The sequence below is a fragment of the Erithacus rubecula genome, assembly GCF_903797595.1.
Source record: "Erithacus rubecula genome assembly, contig: SUPER_W_unloc_1, whole genome shotgun sequence".
NCBI lineage: Eukaryota > Metazoa > Chordata > Aves > Passeriformes > Muscicapidae > Erithacus > Erithacus rubecula.
Genome location: NW_027635709.1, coordinates 258059 through 278109, shown reverse-complemented (window position 1 = coordinate 278109; position 20051 = coordinate 258059). Strand labels below are relative to the sequence as shown.

Below are 20051 nucleotides of genomic sequence, written 5' to 3'. Positions count from 1 at the left end.
GGATCTGGGGGTGTTTAGCCTGGAGAAGAGGAGGCTCAGAGGGGACCTTCTCGCTCTCTACAACTCCCTGACAGGAGGGTGGAGCCAGGTGGGGGTTGGGCCCTGCTGCCAGGGAAGGAGGGACAGGACAAGAGGACAGTCTTAAGCTTCAACTGGGGCGATTCAGGTTGGACATTAGGAGCAATTTCTTCCCCGAAAGGGCGATTAAACATTGGAATGGGCTGCTGAGGATGGTGGTAGAGTCACTATCCCTGCAGGTGTTTAAGGAAAGACTGGATGTGGCACTTAGTGCCAAGATCTGGTTGGCAAGGTGGTATTTGGTTTTAGGTTAGACTCAATGATCTCGGATGTCTTTTTCAACCTAATTGGTTCTGTGGTTCTGTGAAGTGTTTTCTATGGATGGCATCTTAAACAAGAAATTTATTTTCTAATTACAGTCAAAATCTCCCTGGATGGGTCAGTGTGAAGCTGGAGATGACATGAATGTATATAACCTTATAATTAAGCTACTCTTTATAAAATTGCTATTTTGTGTTTAATTTTCCCGATTTTCAAATTTGTTTGAGGGTTTGTTCCTCACAACACAATTTTCTTTCTGCTTTTTGGTCCAGAAGAGTTGATCTTTGTACCATATATGTGTATTAGTCGATTGGCACCAGATTGCAAATTTAATGCTTCTATGGGATGAGAAAAAAAAAAGCCAGTCTTTCATTATGCAGAACCTCTTACTGAAATGCTAAAATGGCCAATGATAAATGATGATAAATGCCAACATACTAGTAACCCATTTTTTTTCTTCCTTATTCATTCAAAAATTGGCTTCAGTAAGAAGTTTCCCAAAGTTAAATCAGAAATATTATTAAAAATGAACTTTCACATTAATTTCTAGTTCTGCAAACTAAAAAAACAAAAACCAAAACTGTTTAGAAAATAAAACAATCCTGCATGTTTTAAAGTATTTTTCCTCTTTACATAGTTCTGTTAGACTGCTACTTTAATGACAGAATTCAGTTGTTAAAAGAGACTCTGTGTTTCTCATTATATACCAGACTTTATGGATCTACTTGTTTAACAAAGAGTTTATTTTCATTAATATATCCTTTGAGAAGGTGAAAATAACATGACCAAAAAAGTGCTTTGGTGTAAACTCTTGTTTTGGTTGGGCTGACAGGAGGAAGATGAATGGTGCTTAGTGCAACTGATGGTTTTGAAGCAGTGATTACTGGGGACCAAAGTAAAATCATATATTTTTTTCCTCATTATTAGATTTTCTAATATAAATAATGTAGATTTGACTGCATGTTTAAGGTAGTTCTAGATAACTATATAGGAGCTGATATTTTCACAAAGGTATTTGAGATGTAGTTTGCCATGTTGATAAATAATTTTTACTTTTCCAGTGATCCTTTGAATACCTCTCTGCCAATATCCAGTACAGTACAGGAGTCCACCTACACAGCCTCTGCCATCAGCTCTTCCAGTCTGACCTGCTCATCCCAGAGCACTAGCCCAGTAACAACTTCCTCCCATGAGCAGACTTCTGTACTTAGTAGGATAGTGTACCAAAGCTCCATGGCTCCATCTGAACCAACCCCTGTTGCAGTAACAGTGAGTGAAATTCTGAAATAAGACTTTGAAAAAAGGAAAATATTGTTATCGGTGTTAGACTTGTATTACCCAGATAGGTTAATATTTTAACTAAGCCAAGTGGTATTTTTGATTCTCAAGTCCACTCTGTTTTTTCTTTTCCTATTTTGTAGCCATTTCTTGTATATGGGATATAAGAGCCTCTGATTTTATGGGTTTTGGCATTTTAAGTTGCTGTTTGACCTTTATTTGTAGTAACACTAAACATTCTAGTTGAGTTTCCTTCCCTGAAGCTTGGTTTTTTAAAAACGGAACTATTGCTGCATGTAAATATCAGTCATGGTATTTTGCCATAACTTGACCATTTCTGTCCAAAGATATATTATTTATTAAATTAATATGGCACCTAGAAAATGGATTCCCAAACTGTTTGTGGCCCTTCCAGCATTACTCTTTTGTTGGATTTAAATGGCAGTTGTAATTAATTTCATCTTCTATTTTAAGAAGCATAAGGAGAGCTCTAATCTAGAACAGAGTGAGTCTCAGGAGATATTCAAAAGCACCTACTCTATTTGCATATGGAATGTAGGTTTGTTTTAAGAGAATTTGTTTTATCAAATATTTAAGGAACTTGTGAGAGTTTGTAAGTTTATTTACTCCTGGCCTTTCTTATGTAATGGCTCAGTCACACTTGTCTTCTGCACTAGCTCGTATTTACTGGTGAGGATCACGCATAGACTATCCACTTCTGTACTCCAGCGTTATCCAAAAAACAACTGGTGCTTCTCAAGTCTTATCTTTCAATGGAAAAAAATTGGCGTCTGTGTAACTTGGATAGTTTAAATTGTGAGTTGCATTAGATCAAAAGCACAACCATTTCCTATATGTTATAGCAATTCTTTCTTTCATATTAGTGTGAACCTGAAGTTTGTTATATACAGTAGATGGGATGGTCTCCTGCTGATGGGTGTATTATGTGCAGTATATGGGATTCTGTATGTTCAGTACACCTCACACTTGCAACAACTTTATACTGTGGTTTTGTTAAAGCCTATAAAAAAAGTTAATTTTCTGTCTTTTTGGTCTTTCAATTAAGAATGAATATAGAATTTTGCATGAAGCATGTTCTGTGTGTAGTTTGGTCTGAAAATTTAATATTACTCTTTGATAATTTATCCATCCATTTCTCCTTTGTTTACAGAATGGGCACAGCAGTGTTAGAACACAGGCAACTCTTGACAGTAAGTTTACAAAGCTTGGTTGTGCACAGGGCTTTTGAATATTTCCTTACTACTTGCTGTGTGCGCAACAGTAGCAGTGATGTCTGGTTTAAGGTTTTATATTTTTCTCACTGAATATTTTATTACTGACTCTTGAGTTTTTATATTTCCATAGGATATACTACTTGCTGCTTGACTAAAACTGAAGTGTGAAAGCAGCTCTATTACATCTACAAACCTAAGCATTCTTAAAGAAGATTATTTGTTCCTGCCTTTTCTTTTTAATTTAGCTGCCAAAATTGCTAGAAAATAAAAAAATATATAAAATTTAAAATTAGTATAACATTTATTAGTAATTCTCAGTTGGAAAGCTGTGAATAGCACTTAGTTAGAATGACACAGTCACATTCTCTGAATGCACCTCTCATTGGGTGTAGTGCCCTAATAGAAGCCTGTGGGGAATAAGGGTGACTAACATGCTCCCTCTATCAGGTACCTTGATCCCTTGTGATGGTGTAAGAATAACATAATACTGGCTCTGATACAGGTGTTACTGCTATCTTCATCTTGGCCAGGTTCTAATGTGGTATTTTACTTGTCGCATTGTCCTGGTTTGAAAGGACAGGTGTCTGCCAGTAAAGGCAGAAGTTTCCCTTTGAATCAGAGACTTTGGTTCCACTCCCCCCAAGTATTATAATTGTTTGAATCAAGGACTCTGAGGCAGAGATAAGGGGGTGGGAATAACAGCTCGTTTACTAATATATCTAACTGTACAAGCAGAAAACAACAGCAGTTGTTAAAATTGCTAACAGAACAGAATAGATAACTCGGTGTCAGTCCCTATAGGTGCAAGCACGCTGTCCCTGTGCTTAGTCCACAGCCTGGAACTGCCGAGGGCAGGCGGGAGCGGAGGCGGGAGTGGGCGGCAGTGGCCACGCCGGTCTCGGGTGGGAACGGGCTGGAGCGGGCAGCTCCTCGCTCACCGTGTGTGTCCGGGTGATCAGCTGTGTCTGCAGAGGGAGGAGGCTGGAACGGGGCAGATGCAGGGCAGGTGATCCCAGAGGGTCTGGCTCTCCTGTGCTCCGGCCGCGTGGGCTGAAGATCCGGGCGTCCTCCTCCGAGCTCGCTGGAAACATGAGTCCCCTCCTGGAAGCCTCAGAGGCCCCTCGGGACACCGCTGCAATTGACACCTTTTGTCTGGAGTCATCAGAGACTCTGGGTGTAACCTGGCCAGCTCCATTGGCATGATAATGGGAAAAATTCTTTCAATTGACACAGTAATAGAAAAAACACTCAACCCCCAACATTATCCACCCCAATGTCAACATGCTACAGCATAGTGAAACCTTTAAATTATATACATACATGTAGTTACAGGCACAGTATCATAGATATTTCACCCTAGAACAAGGTCCCCTTGGGGTATGCATCGGGTCTCTCCATCCTTTTGCATCACCCACCAAGTGCAACCTGGTCCTTGAGCGAAAACCACCCCACGAACAGGATTGTCTTTGCTGGAAGCACAGTTCACCCAGACAGTTTTCCCTAACATGCCTCTCAAGTGTACCACTGGAACCTTATCTCCATCTGGTGCTCCCAAGTGCTCAGATTGGGCAGGGCCTGCTCGGTTAGTGGAACCTCGGGTATTCACTAACCATGTGGCCTTTGGTAGATTGATCTCCCAGTTCTTGAAAGTCCCCCCACCAAGTGCCTTTAAGGTGGTTTTAAGCAGACCATTGCACCGTTTGACTTTCCCAGCCGCTGGTGCATGGTAGGGAATATGGTACACCCACTCGATGCCGTGTTCTTTAGCCCAGGTGTTTATAAGGCTCTTTTTGAAATGAGTCCCATTGTCTGACTCAATTCTCTCAGGGGTACCATGCCTCCAGAGTACTTGGTTTTCCAGGCCCAGGATGGTGTTCCGAGTAGTGGCGTGGGGCACAGGGTAGGTCTCCAACCATCCAGTGGTGGCTTCCACCATGGTCAGCACGTAGCGCTTGCCCTGGCAGGTTTGAGGCAGTGTGATATAGTCAATCTGCCAGGCCTCTCCATACTTATATTTGGACCATCGCCCCCCCATACCAGAGGGGCTTCACCCGCTTGGCCTGTTTGATGGCAGCGCACGTGTTACAGTCATGAATAACCTGAGAGATGCTGTCCATGGAACGATCCACCCCTTGGTCTCGTGCCCACTTATAGGTGGCGTCTCTGCCCTGATGGTCTGAGGCATCGTGGGCCCATCAAGCCAGGAAAAATTCTTCCTTGTGTTCCCAATCTAAGTCTACCTTTGAGACCTCTATCTGTGCAGACTGATCTACGTCCTCATTGTGCCTGTGTTCTTCATTAGCCCAACTCTTGGGAACATGGGCATCCACATGATGGACTTACACGGGGAGCTTCTCTACCCGAGTGGCAATGTCTTTCCACTCATCAGCAGCCCAGATTGGTTTTCCTCTACGTTGCCAGTCAGCCTTTTTCCACCTTTCCAGCCAGCCCCACAGAGCATTGGCTACCATCCACGAATCAGTGTAAAGGTAGAGCTTTGGCCATTTCTCTCTCTCAGTAATGTCCACGGCCAGCTGAACAGCTTTGAGTTCAGCAAGTTGAATTAATCCACCTTCTCCTTCGGTAGCTTGTGCAACCTGTCGTGTGGGGCTCCATACGGCTGCTTTCCACTTCCGGTTCATCCCCACAATGCGGCAGGAACCGTCGGTGAAAAGGGCGTAGCGTGTTTCATCTGCTGGCAGCTGGTTGTACGGTGGAGCTTCTTCAGCCCGGGTCACTTGCTTCTGCTCCTCTTCATCAGCGAGACCAAAATCTTCACCTTCTGGCCAGTTCGTAATTATCTCCAAAATCCCAGGGCGATTTGGGTTGGAAATACGGGCGCGCTGCGTGATGAGGGCAATCCACTTGCTCCAGGTGGTATCAGTGGCATGGTGAGTAGAGGGAACCTTTTCTTTGAACATCCACCCTAGCACTGTCAGTCGGGGTGCCAGGAGAAGCTGTGCTTCTGTGCCAATCACCTCTGAGGCAGCTTGAACTCCCTCATAGGCAGCCAAGATTTCCTTCTTTGTGGGAATGTATCTGGCTTCAGACCCTTTGTAGCTTCTGCTCCAGAATCCCAGGGGTCGGCCTTGGGTCTCGCCAGGCACCTTCTGCCAAAGGCTCCAGGACAGACCATGGTTCCCAGCTGCAGAGTAGAGCACATTGTTTACCTCTGGTCCTGTCCTGACTGAGCCAAGGGCCACTGCATGAGCGATTTCCTGTTTGATCTGGGCAAAGGCTTGCTGTTGTTCGGGGCCCCAGTGGAAATCATTCTTCTTGCGAGTGACCTGGTAGAGAGGGCTCACAATCTGGCTATACTCAGGGATGTGCATTCTCCAAAAGCCTATGGCACCTAGGAAAGCTTGTGTCTCCTTCTTGCTTGTTGGTGGAGACATTGCAGTAATCTTATTGATGACCTCAGTGGGGATCAGGCGCCGTCCATTCTGCCACTTCACTCCCAGGAACTGGATCTCTCGGGCAGGTCCTTTTACTTTGCTCTTTTTAATGGCGAAACCGGCTCCCAGCAAAATCTGGATGATCTTCTCTCCTTTCTCAAATACCTCCATTGCTGTGTTCCCCCACACAATGATGTCATTGATGTACTGCAAATATTTTGGAGCCTCACCCTTCTCCAGTGCAGCCTGGATCAGACGGTGACAGATGGTGGGGCTGTGTTTCCACCTCTGGGGCAGTCGGTTCCAGGTGTACTGCACGCCTCTCCGGGTGAAAGCAAACTGAGGCCTGCACTCTGCTGCCAAAGCAATGGAGAAGAATGCATTGGCAATGTCAATGGTGGGATACCACCTTGCTGCCTTGGACTCCAGCTCGTACTGGAGTTCCAGCATGTCCGGCACGGCAGCGCTCAGCGGTGGAGTCACTTCATTCAATGCCCGATAGTCCACAGTCAGTCTCCATTCTCCATCAGATTTCTGCACAGGCCAAATAGGACTGTTGAAGGGTGAGTGGCTCTTGCTGACCACCCCTTGGCTCTCTAGATCACGGATCATCTTGTGGATGGGGATCAGAGCATCTCGATTTGTCCGGTACTGCCGGCGGTGCACTGTCATGGTGGCAATTGGCACCTGTTGCTCAGTCACTTTCAGGAGTCCTACTGCAGAGGGGTTTTCTGACAGTCCAGGCAAGGTGTTCAACTGCTTAATGCTCTCTGTCGCTACAGCAGCTATTCCAAAAGCCCACACGAACCCCTTTGGGTCTTTGTAGTAGCCGTTCCTGAGGAAGTCTATGCCTAGAATGCACGGTGCCCCTGGGCCAGTTACAATTGGATGTTTCTGCCACCCCTTCCCTGTCAGGCTAATCTCAGCTTCCAGCAAAGTGAATTCCTGTGATCCCCCCGTCACCCCAACAATGGAAACAGGTACCTTCCCCACATGTTCTGATGGTATCAGGGTGCATTGTGAACCAGTATCAACTAGCACTTTATGTTTCTGTGGCTTTGATGTACCAGGCCATCGCACCCACACTATCCAATAAATTGTGTCATCCCATGCCTCGCCCTGGCTAGAGGCAGGGCCCCTCTAGCCCTGGTTATTATTTCTTTCCTGGGCATACATAGTGGAGCTTTCTTCCCCGGGATCTGACAGAACATCCTCCTTGCTGTAATACCCTGCACCTTGCTTGTGGGAGGTTGAGGCTACCTTCATTTTAGTGCGGCTCCCTCGGTTAGCATTTCTCTCCCTGAGCTGACGCACCCGTGCTGCCAGGACAGAAGTGGGTTTCCCATCCCATTTTCCCATGTCTTCCCCATGGTCTCGCAGGAAACACCACAGGTCAGCTCGTGAGGTGTACCCTCTCTCCCTAGCTGGGGGACGTGAAGCTCTGACTTGGGGGCCTGTGACTCGTACTGATGCTACGCTGATCTTCCTCACCTCCTCAATTCTCTCTATCATCTCCTCCCTCATATCCCTCATCCTATCTTCGACCTGTTGGAGGTCCCTTGGCCATGGCAGAGACATTGGCCTGCATTGGGCCATTCATCATGCTCTCAAAATTTATCAGTTTCTTGGCAAGAGAACACACTGTCTCTGGGTGGTTATCAGCATTAATCATTGCTATGTAGGTGGTATATTGAGATGGACTCAAGGTTGCCAAATTCCATAACATCTGCCCTGTGCACTTGACCTTGTCAGGGTCATTGTCATGCTGTCCATCCCTCCCAAAGAGTACCTCTAATACTGCTGTCTCTCTCAGCTGCTGGATCCCTTCCTCAAGGGTCTTCCAGCGCATCCTACGGTGGTGCTCCTGCATTCTCTCTCTGTGTACAAACTTCTCTCTCACACTCATTAAAAGCCGGTCCCAGAGGGAAAGGAGGTCTTGCTCCCTTACGAATATCTGGTCCACACCTGAATCCTGGGCCAAGGATCCCAAATTCCTGGCCTCAGTTCCATCCAGTTGTACACCTGTTCCCGTAAGGTCCCAGACCCGGAGTAACCAAGTTGTAAAGGGCTCACGGCCCCGCTGTGCAATGTCTTTATGCAGGTTACAGAGACTATCGTATGAGAGGGACTCGGTGACAATCTCAACCTCTGGCTCCCTTGCTGGTTGTGAGGACCCTCCTTCCTGATCCCCATTATCTAGGTGCCTCGTTTTAATCTTAGATTTCCTAGTTTCCACAGGAGCAACTGCTGCTGGCTGTGGCTGCTCCTGTGATCCAGCTGGAACCTGGACAGATACAACATCTACGGGTTCCACTGCAGCACCATCTGACTCTCCCTCTTTAGGGCAGGGGAAGGGTTTCTCACCAGCTGGAGAAAAATACTCCTTCATCATCTGGCTATGCTCCTTCAACATCTGACTCTGCTCTTTCAAGATTTGGCCTATATCCTTCACTAGAGCCCCCACCCACTTTGGGTGGCTCATTTCTGTGGTGGGCTGTGGGGCAGGGTTAGGCTCTGGGGCAGCATTCCTAGTCCCTGGGGCAGAGGCAAGTTCTGGGGCAACATCCCCAGTCCCTGGGGCAGAGGCAGGTTCTGGGGCAGCATCCCTAGTCCCTGGGGCAGAGGTTGGTTCTGGGGCAATATCCCTAGTCCCTGGGGCAGGTATCAGAGTTGTTGTCTAAGTCAATACTCTCTTGTTTCTGAATGCGAAGTAGAACAGGCCTATTAGCAACACGAGCTACTGATTAATAACACTAGCAATTAAAGCAGATCTGAAATCCTTGAGAACCAGTGGGGTAGCCTCAAAAAACTGGGTGATGGGTTGGGAGAAAATTTCCCTTGCGCTCGTTACCTCACAGAAAGTACCATTACTGAAATAACCCCAGAAACACGCAGTTAGAGTACGATAGCTCTGGATCCATGCAACCGCTTCCCAGAAAAAATTAACAACTCATGAATTCCTGACATAATCAATCCACCAAACGAATCGGATAATAGCTACAGTAACTTTGGTGAGGGGGCCCATATTCAAATAAGGGCTTGCAAATGGGAGGGAGATGGCTGTGACCACATGGAACCCAAACCAGATTAAACTAGACAACATATTGCCACTTAAGAGAGCTGTTATTCCTGTCTTAACTCTCAACTCAGTGCCTTCTGTCCCACGTCTGGGCGCCAAAATCTGTCCTGGTTTGAAAGGACAGGTGTCTGCCAGTAAAGGCAGAAGTTTCCCTTTGAATAAGAGACTTTGGTTCCACTCCCCCCAAGTATTATAATTGTTTGAATCAAGGACTCTGAGGCAGAGATAAGGGGGTGGGAATAACAGCTCTTTTACTAATATATCTAACTGTACAAGCAGAAAACAACAGCAGTTGTTAAAATTGCTAACAGAACGAAATAGATAACTCGGTGTCAGTCCCTTTAGGTGCAAGCACGCTGTCTCTGTGCTTAGTCCACAGCCCGGAGCTGCCAAGGGCAGGTGGGAACGGAGGTGGGAGGGGGCGGCAGCGGCCACGTCGGTCTTGGGTGGGAACGGGCTGGAGCGGGCAGCTCCTCGCTCACCGTGTGTGTCCGGGTGATCAGCTGTGTCTGCAGAGGCAGGAGGCTGGAACGGGGCAGATGCAGGGCAGGTGATCCCAGAGGGTCTGGCTCTCCTGTGCTCCGGCCGCGTGGGCTGAAGATCCGGGCGTCCTCCTCCGAGCTCGCCGGAAACACAAGTCCCCTCCCGGAGGCCTCAGAGGCCCCTCCGGGAGCCACATCAATTGACACCTTTTGTCTGGAGTCATCAGAGATCCTGGGTGTAGCCCGGCCAGCTCCATTGGCATGATAATGGGAAAAATTCTTTCAATTGACACAGTAATAGAAAAATGCTCAACCCCCAACACGCATCCTTAGATCTCTATTCCTGGAGTTAAAATAATAAAACTAAATTCTACTATTCAGTCTTCTGACCTTTATGTGATGCTCTGTAGAAATTTTCAAGGACAGCAGTGTGAATTATGATCTTTTGGAATTCCAACACTTTAAGTCTGTCTTCCTCTTGAACATCTCTTTTGGTAGATCACTAATAAGGCAGACTGGTTGTTTTTTGGTTTGTTTTTTTTTTTATACTTCTGAGTTGAAAGAAGTTGGACATTCAAACTTATAAACAATATTTTGTTAGTGCTAACTTAAATGCGCAGGAGAAGTGTATATGTCCAAAGAGTTACCACTTTAAAGATTTTTATATGTAAAAACAACTTTTCAAGTGGAAAAGTTTCTTACTCTTGTCTACCGAATTAATGAACAATGTATGAAATTCACTACAGGACTTGTATTTTTTGCTATGGAAAACAAAGATCTGAGAATTCCTAATATTTTTGTAATTATTCTGTACCAGCTTTATTAGTCTTTTTTTCTGAGCCAGTTCTCCTTTGAGAACACTTTAGGTTTTTTCTGTATCTCAAGCACATAAACGGGAAGCAGTCTTCTTCCATGTATCTATTTCGCAAATCCAAACTATTATGTAATTCTCTCTTTTTAACATTTCAAAGTACTGACATTTTCCCTTCTGCGTGTGCTGATAATATTCTTAGTTCATAGAATGGTTTGGGTTGGAAGGGGGTTTCAATTCTAGTTCCAACCCCCTGCCATAGGCAGGGACACCTTCCACTAGACCAGGTTGCTCCAAGCTCCATCCAACCTGGCCCAGAACACTTCCAGAGATAAGGCAGCCACAGCTTCTCTGGGCAACTTGTGCCAAGGCCTCACCACCCTCACAGGGAAGAATTTCTTTTTAATATCTAATCTAAACCTACCTTATTTCAGTTTAAAGCCATTCCCCTCTGTCCTGTCACTCCATGTCCTTGTGAAAAGTCCCTTTCCAGCTCTCTTGGAGCCCCTTTAGGTACTGGAAGGCTGCTACAAGGTCTCCCTGGAGCCTTCCCTTTTTCAAGGTGGGCAATCTAAACTCTCTTAGACTGTCTTCACAGGAGAGATGTTCCAGCCCTCTGATCATCATATTGTCCCTATTCTGGACTCACTCCATCAGGTCTACCTCCTTCCAATGTTGGAGCCTCCAGAGCTGGACACAGTATTCCTGGGAGTCTCATGAGAGCAGAGTAGAAGGGCGAAATCCCCTCCCTTGACTTAGTGGTCACACTGCTTTTGATGCAGCCCAGGATACAATTGGCTTTCTGGGCTGCAAGTGCATATTGCTGGTTTATATTAATTTTTTTCATTTACCAAGACCCCCCAAGTCCTTCTCCCCAGGGCTCTTTTTAATCAATTCTCCACCCACCTTGTATTTGTGCTTGGGATTTCCCTGACCCAGGTGCAGGACCTTGCACTTGGACTTGTTGAACTACATGAAGTTTGCACAGGCCCACCTGCCAAGGTCACTCTGGATGGTATCCTTTCCTTCCAGTGTGTCAACTGCACCCTGCAATGTGGTCTCATTAGGAAACTTGTTGAGTGTGAAATCAATTTCCCTGTCCATGTCACTGACAAATGTTAAACAGCACTGGTCCCAACACCAACCCCTGAGAAATACTACTTGTCACTTGTATCCACTTGGACACTGAGGCCTTGACCACAACTCTTTGAGTGTGACCATCCAGCCACCTCCTTATGCACTGCATGGTGCACCCATCAAATCCATGTGTCTTGGGTTGCAATGCAGGATGTAACCAAAAGTATGTATTCTGTCACCATCTGTTAAAACCTGGTGGGGCAGTCATCTTTATCTTTTCCATGACCTATCCTCCCTGCAGGGAGGTATCTTCTGTTAGTGGGCCATTGAGTCCCACTGCATGACTGATAAAATTACAACATCCCATTGTGAGATGCCACACCCAGGGGGAGGAGCCAAGCATTCCTACCTGGATAAAATCTGGTATTTGGAACACCACTGTCAGCCTTTTTCCACTGGATTCCCAGAGGAAAACCAGGCCCTTCTACATCATTACTGGACCTTTGGAGGGAAACTACACCCTTCTACAGGACCACCGCTTCAACAGAACCACATCTGCCACTGCAGGAGGATTGCAGCCACCATTTAATCAGATTGCTACCAACACCCTAACTGACAAGGTGTCAGGTTATATTCTGACTCTGTCTGTTTTTGTACTACTGCATTTTATTTTAATTTTCCTATTGAGTTGTGGTTTGTTTGTTTGGTTTTTCTTATATTTACACATACTAGTAAAGAACTGTTATTCCTATTCCCAAATCTTTGCTTGTGAGCTCATTAATTTCAAAATTATAATAATTTGGAGGGAGGGAGTTTACATCTGCCATTTCATGGGAGGCTTCTGCCTTCCTTAGTAGACATCTATCTTTCAAACCGAGACACCTTGTCTGTCCCGTTTAGAGACCAGGATGTAGTGCAGGACAGTGTCAAATGCTTTTCATTATTTCATGTAGATTATTTCAGTTGCTCTTCTCTCATCCACCACGTTCCCCTTTTTGAGTCAGTGGGCACTTCACTGGCCTGCCATGGCTTCTCAAATATGATGGATAGTGGCTTAGCCACTTCCTCTGCCTCTTCCCTCCAGACCCACAGACGTGTCTCTTTAGGTCCCATGGATTTCATGGTCTTGAATCTGATCTATTTCCTTGTCTGTTGTCAGTTACCCTCATGCTTATTGCCAAGGCCAAGACTTCCTGATTTCTGTTTGTATAGCAATCCAGCAACCTGACTTGGGTCATTTAGCGAGGAAAGCAAGCCAGTAACTTGAACAAACTGTGATGTGTACCTTCTGAGTGTATATGTGAATTTTCTTTTGCGACCATTCTAAGATTGTCTTTACATGCATTGTAAGTTAGTGGTCTCTGTGGTATGAAAGCATGGCCCAGCAGAAGGCAGGGCTCAACTCTCTGTTGCTTTTACTGGTGAATGAGTGCCTCTAATTCTGTACATTATCTTCAGAGAACAAGAGATAAGTGTAGAAATAGCTGGGTGTTCTGTTGGGCAGTAGAATTGTTCAGTGTCTTAGTATCATGGTCCTTTGGAAATGTATATCTGTGGTAAATAAGTTCTACTCTGTGTACCTGAAAAAGCACTACTCATGCTTAAAGCTTTTTGTTATCTAGGTCACATAAAGTCAGACAATATTTGACAACTCTTTAGCCATCAAAAGTGTTTAATGCTGTACCCAGTTGTAGCCTTTTATCATAGCTTCTTTTATTCTGCTTAATTAAACATTTTACTCAGTTCTCTGAACTTATAAGTTGCATGTGCTCTTGTACTCCAGCGATCCAAGTCTTTAACATCAAAGGTGCTGTGTAGGTTGCAGTGAAGAAGCAGAGGTTTAGGTAAAAGCAGATTTCTACACCACAAATTACTTCTGTTTGTGGAACTAAATGCAAGGAATTTTAAAGTGAGGATTGACTTGTGAGCAAAAGGTAGTAATCCAGATAGTGGGAGATGAAGTGCAGAAGACTATTTTGCTACACATGTAGCATTGAAAATTGTAAACCTACTGTAGGTGAAGAGCCTAAAGGGAAAAAATGATAGTTATGTTGCTGTTTGAATTTTCATTAATAGACTGATTCTTGATACTGTTATTGGTTCTTAGTGGTCAGGTTTTTGTAAACCAAGGGGAGAACACTACTCTGTTCTTGAATCCAGGCTGGGTTGTCAAGTATGCTGACATTTGTCTTTGAATGTCTCTTTTTAATTTGTTGCAGCTACTTCATCAGTTCCTGCGCTTAAGACAGAGCCTTCTCCCTCACTACCTTCTGCTGGTTCTCTGCCCAACATGGTGTCTACTACTGCTTCACTTCTGCCTTCAGCATTGCAGCACACAGGAACTTTGCCCAGTTTGCCTCAGTCCAGTTCTCTGGCCAGCAGCTCACTCTCACAGTTAAGCAGGTACAGTAGGAGTTGTGATAAACTGAAAGGGGTTCATATGTCAGAAAAGGACAGACATAAGGGTGATTGTGTATGGGGCTGCTAGGCACCAGAGTCTCCTTTTCTGACATTAACTAGAATTAGAAGGGAGATTCAGAAGAGTCCAGGATGTTTCTAGTTGCAAAGTATGAGTTATGGGCCACCTCTTAATGACAGAGCAGTTGCTGCCCTGAAGTTTTCATGGTTGTCTTGGTTTAAGACAAGTTAAGAGGTAGACACTTTGAAATAAGTTACCTCCCCTTTAGTTTTAACCCTTTCCACCAATAAGGAGACATGAATATGAGTAGATATAAGTGAAAAAATAAGTTTACTAAAAAACCGAAACAGAAACAAAGCAAACATAATAACAGTAATAGTCACTAGTTACAAAATTGCTGAAATCTTGCCGACTCCCTGGGAACAAGGAGAAATTTAAAAATGGCAGAGTAACCCTTCCCCCAAGATGGCACCCTCCACAGACAGCCATGTGTGGAAAGACAAAGATGGCAGCAGCCCTCCCCCCTCGTTTATCTCTGGCGGTGTGTTATAGTTTACGTTTGCTAATTTTAATATACTTATTTTCTGTTGTGAGATAGGATTAGGAGCAAAAATAAGGCAGGCTTAAAACTTAAAAGGATATAAAGAAAAAAACTTTATTAACAACACAAAGAAAATAATAATAAATTCAGGATAAGATTTTTCAGACCACTCCTTCCACCCCCTACCTCCCACACCTTAACAACAACATACAGAGACACATTTAGTCAGTCCTTCACTTAAATAATTTTTTCAGTTTACTTTAGGGAGAGGAGTTCTTTTGGTTCAGCTATAGGGATTTTTTTCAAGAGAAAACAAAAGTTCTCTTCTGTCTTCATTTTTCATGAATAGCAGCCACCCAGGAGTCTGCAAAATTGTTAAACTTTTCTCATGTTCACAGCCTTTCTAGAGCTGCGTTTGTGGGCCATGCCAAACTCATGGGGTATTACTTTTAAGGGTAAGCTGTTCAAAAGTAAAAGTTTTCTTCATTTCTGTTTTCTCTGTTCATACTTTATTTTCAGTAACAGTGATCCCTCCTCTCCCTCGGGGCAAAGGATCTTTTTTCTAAACACTTTAATTTTCTCATGTTATTTTTACGATTTATAGGAATCTTTAGTGCAGTACAGTTTACTCTCATAGCTTACAAAAATATTTTTTTCAGCCGACTTTCATGACATCTCTTTAATGTCTTTCTCTGGAAACTTGGCTCTTACTTTACTGACTTTGGTGTGAGGTCTGCAAGTCTTACTTGGGCATTGAAAGGGTTAAAATTTCACACAGGAGGTGCAGGGGGCTGGGCCGGGCCAGGCCATGCGGGAGTCGTGCCAGGATCTCAGGCTGCCCAGGCCATGCTGAGGGGATCTAGACAAAAAACTGCAAAGTCCAGTAAGCAGGTGTGTGGAGGGGGCTCTGCCAAAACAGAATCCAGCTGCCAGTCCCCCAGGCCGTGTAGGCGGTTGGGTGGACTTTGCCTTCCCACAGGTGCTCTGAGCCGGCGGCAGGGCCCTGCCAAGCTGTTGCCATATGGGGGGCTGGAGCGAGATGGCTAGGATTTTAGCAAAGGGCTTTTCCTCCCCCCTGGCCATCGGGTCCCCTGGCTGAGAACGGGGCCTGGCGGCTTCCCGAGCCCACCCCTGCCTGGCCCGGGCCGCATGGGGGGGGGGGGGGGGGGGGCGGGGAGGGGGCGGGCCAGGTCGATGTTACCTTGTGAAAAGCTGGAAACTAAAGAGGCTTTTTTCTGTGTTTGCCTGCTTCAAAATGTGATTCGCAGATCGAACTTACTTCTCCAATTGGTTTTCTCAGGCTATCAATAACTAAACCAATCCCTAATTAGTCCCATCAATTTACAGAGGAAGCTCTCATAGAGAAAAACTTCTGAGTGTGCTTTTTTCTTAGGTGCCTTCAATGCATAACCAGCACATGGCGGCAGCAGCTGCATTGGCGAAGGTAGCTGGCCCACTCTGGCAGCTGGAACTTGGTCAAGAGCTGGAACTCATGGAGGGACTTTGCCTTCCTCTTGGCAGAAGATGGCAAGGCAGCCAGATGGGGCAACTCAGACTGCGCCTTCCCATCTTCACTGGGCACTACTGCTGGGCTGGGGCGATTGTATGGAGCGGGGCTGTTCTGTTCTTGAAGCTGCAGGCAGGCGCTTATGGAATTTGCTTTGAGGCAGTCCAGGACCACCTCTCAGAAAAACAAAACTACCTGAGGCAACCCTCTAGGAAAAACACAAACCCAAAGGAGTGTCTCTGCTCACTGATGCCTTGGCTCTATCTCCCTGCAAGAACAAAGGGAAAAAAGCCAGAGCCATGAGGCAAGAGAGAGCTCTGCCTGAGTGCCCCAACCTCAAAAAATCTAGGCACCTCTCAGCCCTTGGGCAGTTGTTTTACTGCTGCAAGATCTTAAAGAGACAGTAACAATTTTGGGCACAGTTAGATATGGAATACAGTAACATTTTGGGCTACCCAGGACAGTGGTATATAAACAACTCTGTTTCAAGTACCTCTTCCTTCGATCATGTCAGCTAAATTGATTTCCCCAGTTTATTTTTCCTACTTTTTCTGCAGTGCCTGCTGTTTGTTTAGTGTTGTATGTTAAAAATTATCCCCTAACAATTTACTTCCTGGATAATTTTGAAATATCATGTTTTCATTTATATTTGTATTTCTTAAAATTAGAAAATGGAAATGATTCCACAGGGAAAGTGTGTGCCTTTTTCTAAGACATTTCCTCAAGACACTTTGAAATGTCAGATTAGTGTTCCTGGAAGTGCATTTAGAACAGCTTAGCTCATACACACTGTCTGATTTTTTTAGTGCCTGTTACCTGAGCTTTGTCCTTGGGCAGGTGACATCCTGAGGCTGTGCTGGTTATGTTTTAATACTCACCTTTGTACTGTATTTGTTTATATAAGCAACTAATTTTATGGGCTATCACAGGGGTTTTTTTTCTGTTTCACAACTAGGGCATAGTCTCTTAATGCACTAGTGTTTTCTGTTGAATAAAATGGTAAATGTGTCAAACAACAAGAATTAATTAATTCACATTGAAAACATATCCCCACATTTTTTTGTTGAAAAGCTGTGTACATTGGTAGAAATTTTAGGTGGACGATTGATGCTGTTGGTCAGATACAAAGCACCATGAAACATGATTCTTGAATTCCAAGCACGCCTGGCTTGGTTGTGCTGGTGGCTCTTGTTGGTCTCTACCATAGGTCAGATAGTGAATTAAGGCTTTTAGAAGAGCTGGGGAGAGTGAGCAAAGGAGTGTATTGCAATCTGGTTGTTGCTTGGGGTGATAGCAAGTAAAGAAAGCAGGAAGGGCCTTTGCAGGGGTTTCACAGAGATGTTTATTTCAGCCACGTGCATGCACGGTCCATGGTTCAGAGACAAAAGCAAAGGCTTTGTGAGGGTCCAGGTTAAGTACATAGGAGGAGCAGGGCGGGGAAGAAACATCAGAGACCAATTACCAGGGGACATGTGGGTGTCAAAAGGGTGGGGTTAGGGCAAAGGGCCAACAGGGAAACAGGGTGGGAGTGACCAAAGACTGAGGGACAGGGAGAGGGGCACCAGATTGACCCAGGGAACAGAACAAGAGTTGCTTTGGCCGGATAGAACAGGATTCGTTATCAAGAGGAGGAGCTGAGAGAGGCCTCTCGTGTTCCCTAACTAGAGAATGCTTTTCTGGGTCTCCACAGGAGTGGTTTAAAAACATATGTAGGACTGAACCATTTCTTTTCTTGGTGTTTGAAGTGGTGTCGTAATTTCTGCAGGCAGAAAACAGCTTTAATGGGTCAAAGTAAAATTAATCTATGGAACTGCCAAGATTTATTCTGGTCTCACACCTCAAAGACCTGCCAGAAGTGTTTGCCCTTTAATTAGGGTATATAATTTAGCCTGCAACTTTGCTATGAAAACTACTGTATTTTCTTGTGACTATTTCCATAGAGGGCACTAAAATATTTGCTATGGTTAGAATCTCTTTTGCTTCTGATTTCACGTGAGGAGGGTTTTTTTGAGCACCAAACCATATATAGTTTTTATATCTTTGCTTTGTCCATGTTCAATTTGTTTATAGTGCTGTAAGTTATGTTCTTAATCTCGAATGTAAGGTATAACTTCTATCACTGTAAATGTTTAGAAAGCATTTCAGTCACTTTTCAGGAAGATCTTTGAATTACAGATGTATGTCAGTACTACTGTTAGTGCCAAAAGTTCACAAGCCTGGTCAGTTAGGAAAAAAAGATGCTGCTAAAGTGGAGTTGTTTTCTAAAGCAAAGCTATTGCAAATGTTTTTCATCAGGGGATTCTTTATTTTCATATTTTACAGTGTATGTATAAAACTGAACTAATAGTTCTGTTTCATCTTTTCAAAGAGGAAATTGGTTTTGGTAGTATGTAGTGGTATGAATTGGCCTTGATTAAATTGACAGATTCTGTAGTAGTATGGCTGACTTTTGGGCTTTCACAGATGCTCTTCATTTGTTGGGGGGTTTTTTTGAGCCCTGTCTTTTGTGAGTTTCTTGGGGCTTTTGGTAGAGTTATGGGGCAAATACCCTGAAGTTCTAATTGGTTGAACTAATCTTATGCAGGTTATGTGAGAAATACCATAATGAGTCAAACCAAAGCACTATCTCATCTAATTAATATTTGTACCCTGTGGCAAGCAGCAGCAGTTGCTTATGGAAAGAATGAGAAACAAGCCATGTTTGTGTGAGATTTCTGATTTTGGACTTTTCATGTCTTAGAGTCATTGCTACGCAATTCCTGAATCAGCAGGTTTTTTTCTAAAAGTATAGTAATTTGATAAATATAAATGAATGGTGTTTTAGATGTTTCTTGTTAGTAAGAGTTGTCTCTGTACTTCATTTTTTTCATTAAACTGTAGTAGGATATTAGTTAAAGGGAAAATGTAGGGAGGTGTGTATATAGATACACACTTGTACAATTTTTTCTTTATTATTCTACAGTGTGTATATGTGTACACATAGCTACAATTTTTATCCTTTAACTAATATTCTACTACCATCTCTGTATATATGTGTAAGTGTGTGTATACACACATAGATATATATTAAAAATGTTTTAGGAAAAAATAATTTTATTAACTCTTTGCAATTTCTTTTTAGCTCCCTTTCCAATCATCAGAGCAGCCTCTCCCCTGCCTCAGTGTTGTGTTCAAGCACATCACATGTGGTAAGTCCTATTTGCATTTCCACAGATATTTGGCATATAGTCAGCTTATCTGATGATTAAGACCCTCTCTTAGGTCAGTGTGTTCCAGTATACCGATAACTGAAACAAGAGCTTTATCTCTCAGGGAAGGAGGACTGCCAGCTCTCTAATGGTAAAAATGTCTTTACCGCTTGTGATTTGTACTAGATCAGGACTGGCTGTTAGAGAGACTTTCCAGTCACACAACTGTAGAGGAAATTTTTGTGCCAGCAAGGGGGGATGGAATATAGAAAGAATTTCTTATAACAAATGTGTTTAAAAAACAAATAAAACTTTAGATGTGGCTGTCTGAAACTGCTCTAAAATGTGGACTGTTCACAGTCTCCACTGGAGAGGTTAGCTGGCAAAGTGCAGGTGATAGAGTGGTACATGTCATGACAAATGCCTCAAGATAGATGATTTTAGAGTTTACCATATGACATTGTTGTCACTTGTGTATTTAATGCATAGAGATAACAAGGCAAATGGTAGTGAACTCAGTTCTCTAGATGAGGTTGCACAAATAAAAGTCAGAGAGAGACTGCCTTGTTCTGTCTGTATAATCTTGGTTGGTATGTGCAGATAGGTTACTGCCTTTCTTTATGCTTGAATTTGGTTTGTAATGGTCCACCTCTGCTATATATGTAATTTAAAAATCGCACTTATCAAAATGTCCCCCTTT

At 44.0% G+C, this 20051-nt stretch overlaps 1 protein-coding gene across 5 annotated transcripts in view; it reads left to right on the top strand.

Moving 5' to 3' along the window:
• LOC306814073 (ubiquitin-associated protein 2-like) overlaps window positions 1–20051 on the top strand; it is a 185728-nt gene that overhangs the window by 119670 nt on the left and 46007 nt on the right. For all 5 annotated transcript variants that reach the window (XM_079329786.1, XM_079329783.1, XM_079329785.1 and 2 more), the window contains 4 exons: window positions 1401–1608; window positions 2789–2828; window positions 13916–14099; window positions 19285–19351. In XM_079329786.1, the coding sequence (XP_079185912.1) occupies window positions 1401–1608; window positions 2789–2828; window positions 13916–14099; window positions 19285–19351 (499 nt within the window). The remainder of the gene's footprint in view (window positions 1–1400; window positions 1609–2788; window positions 2829–13915; window positions 14100–19284; window positions 19352–20051) is intronic.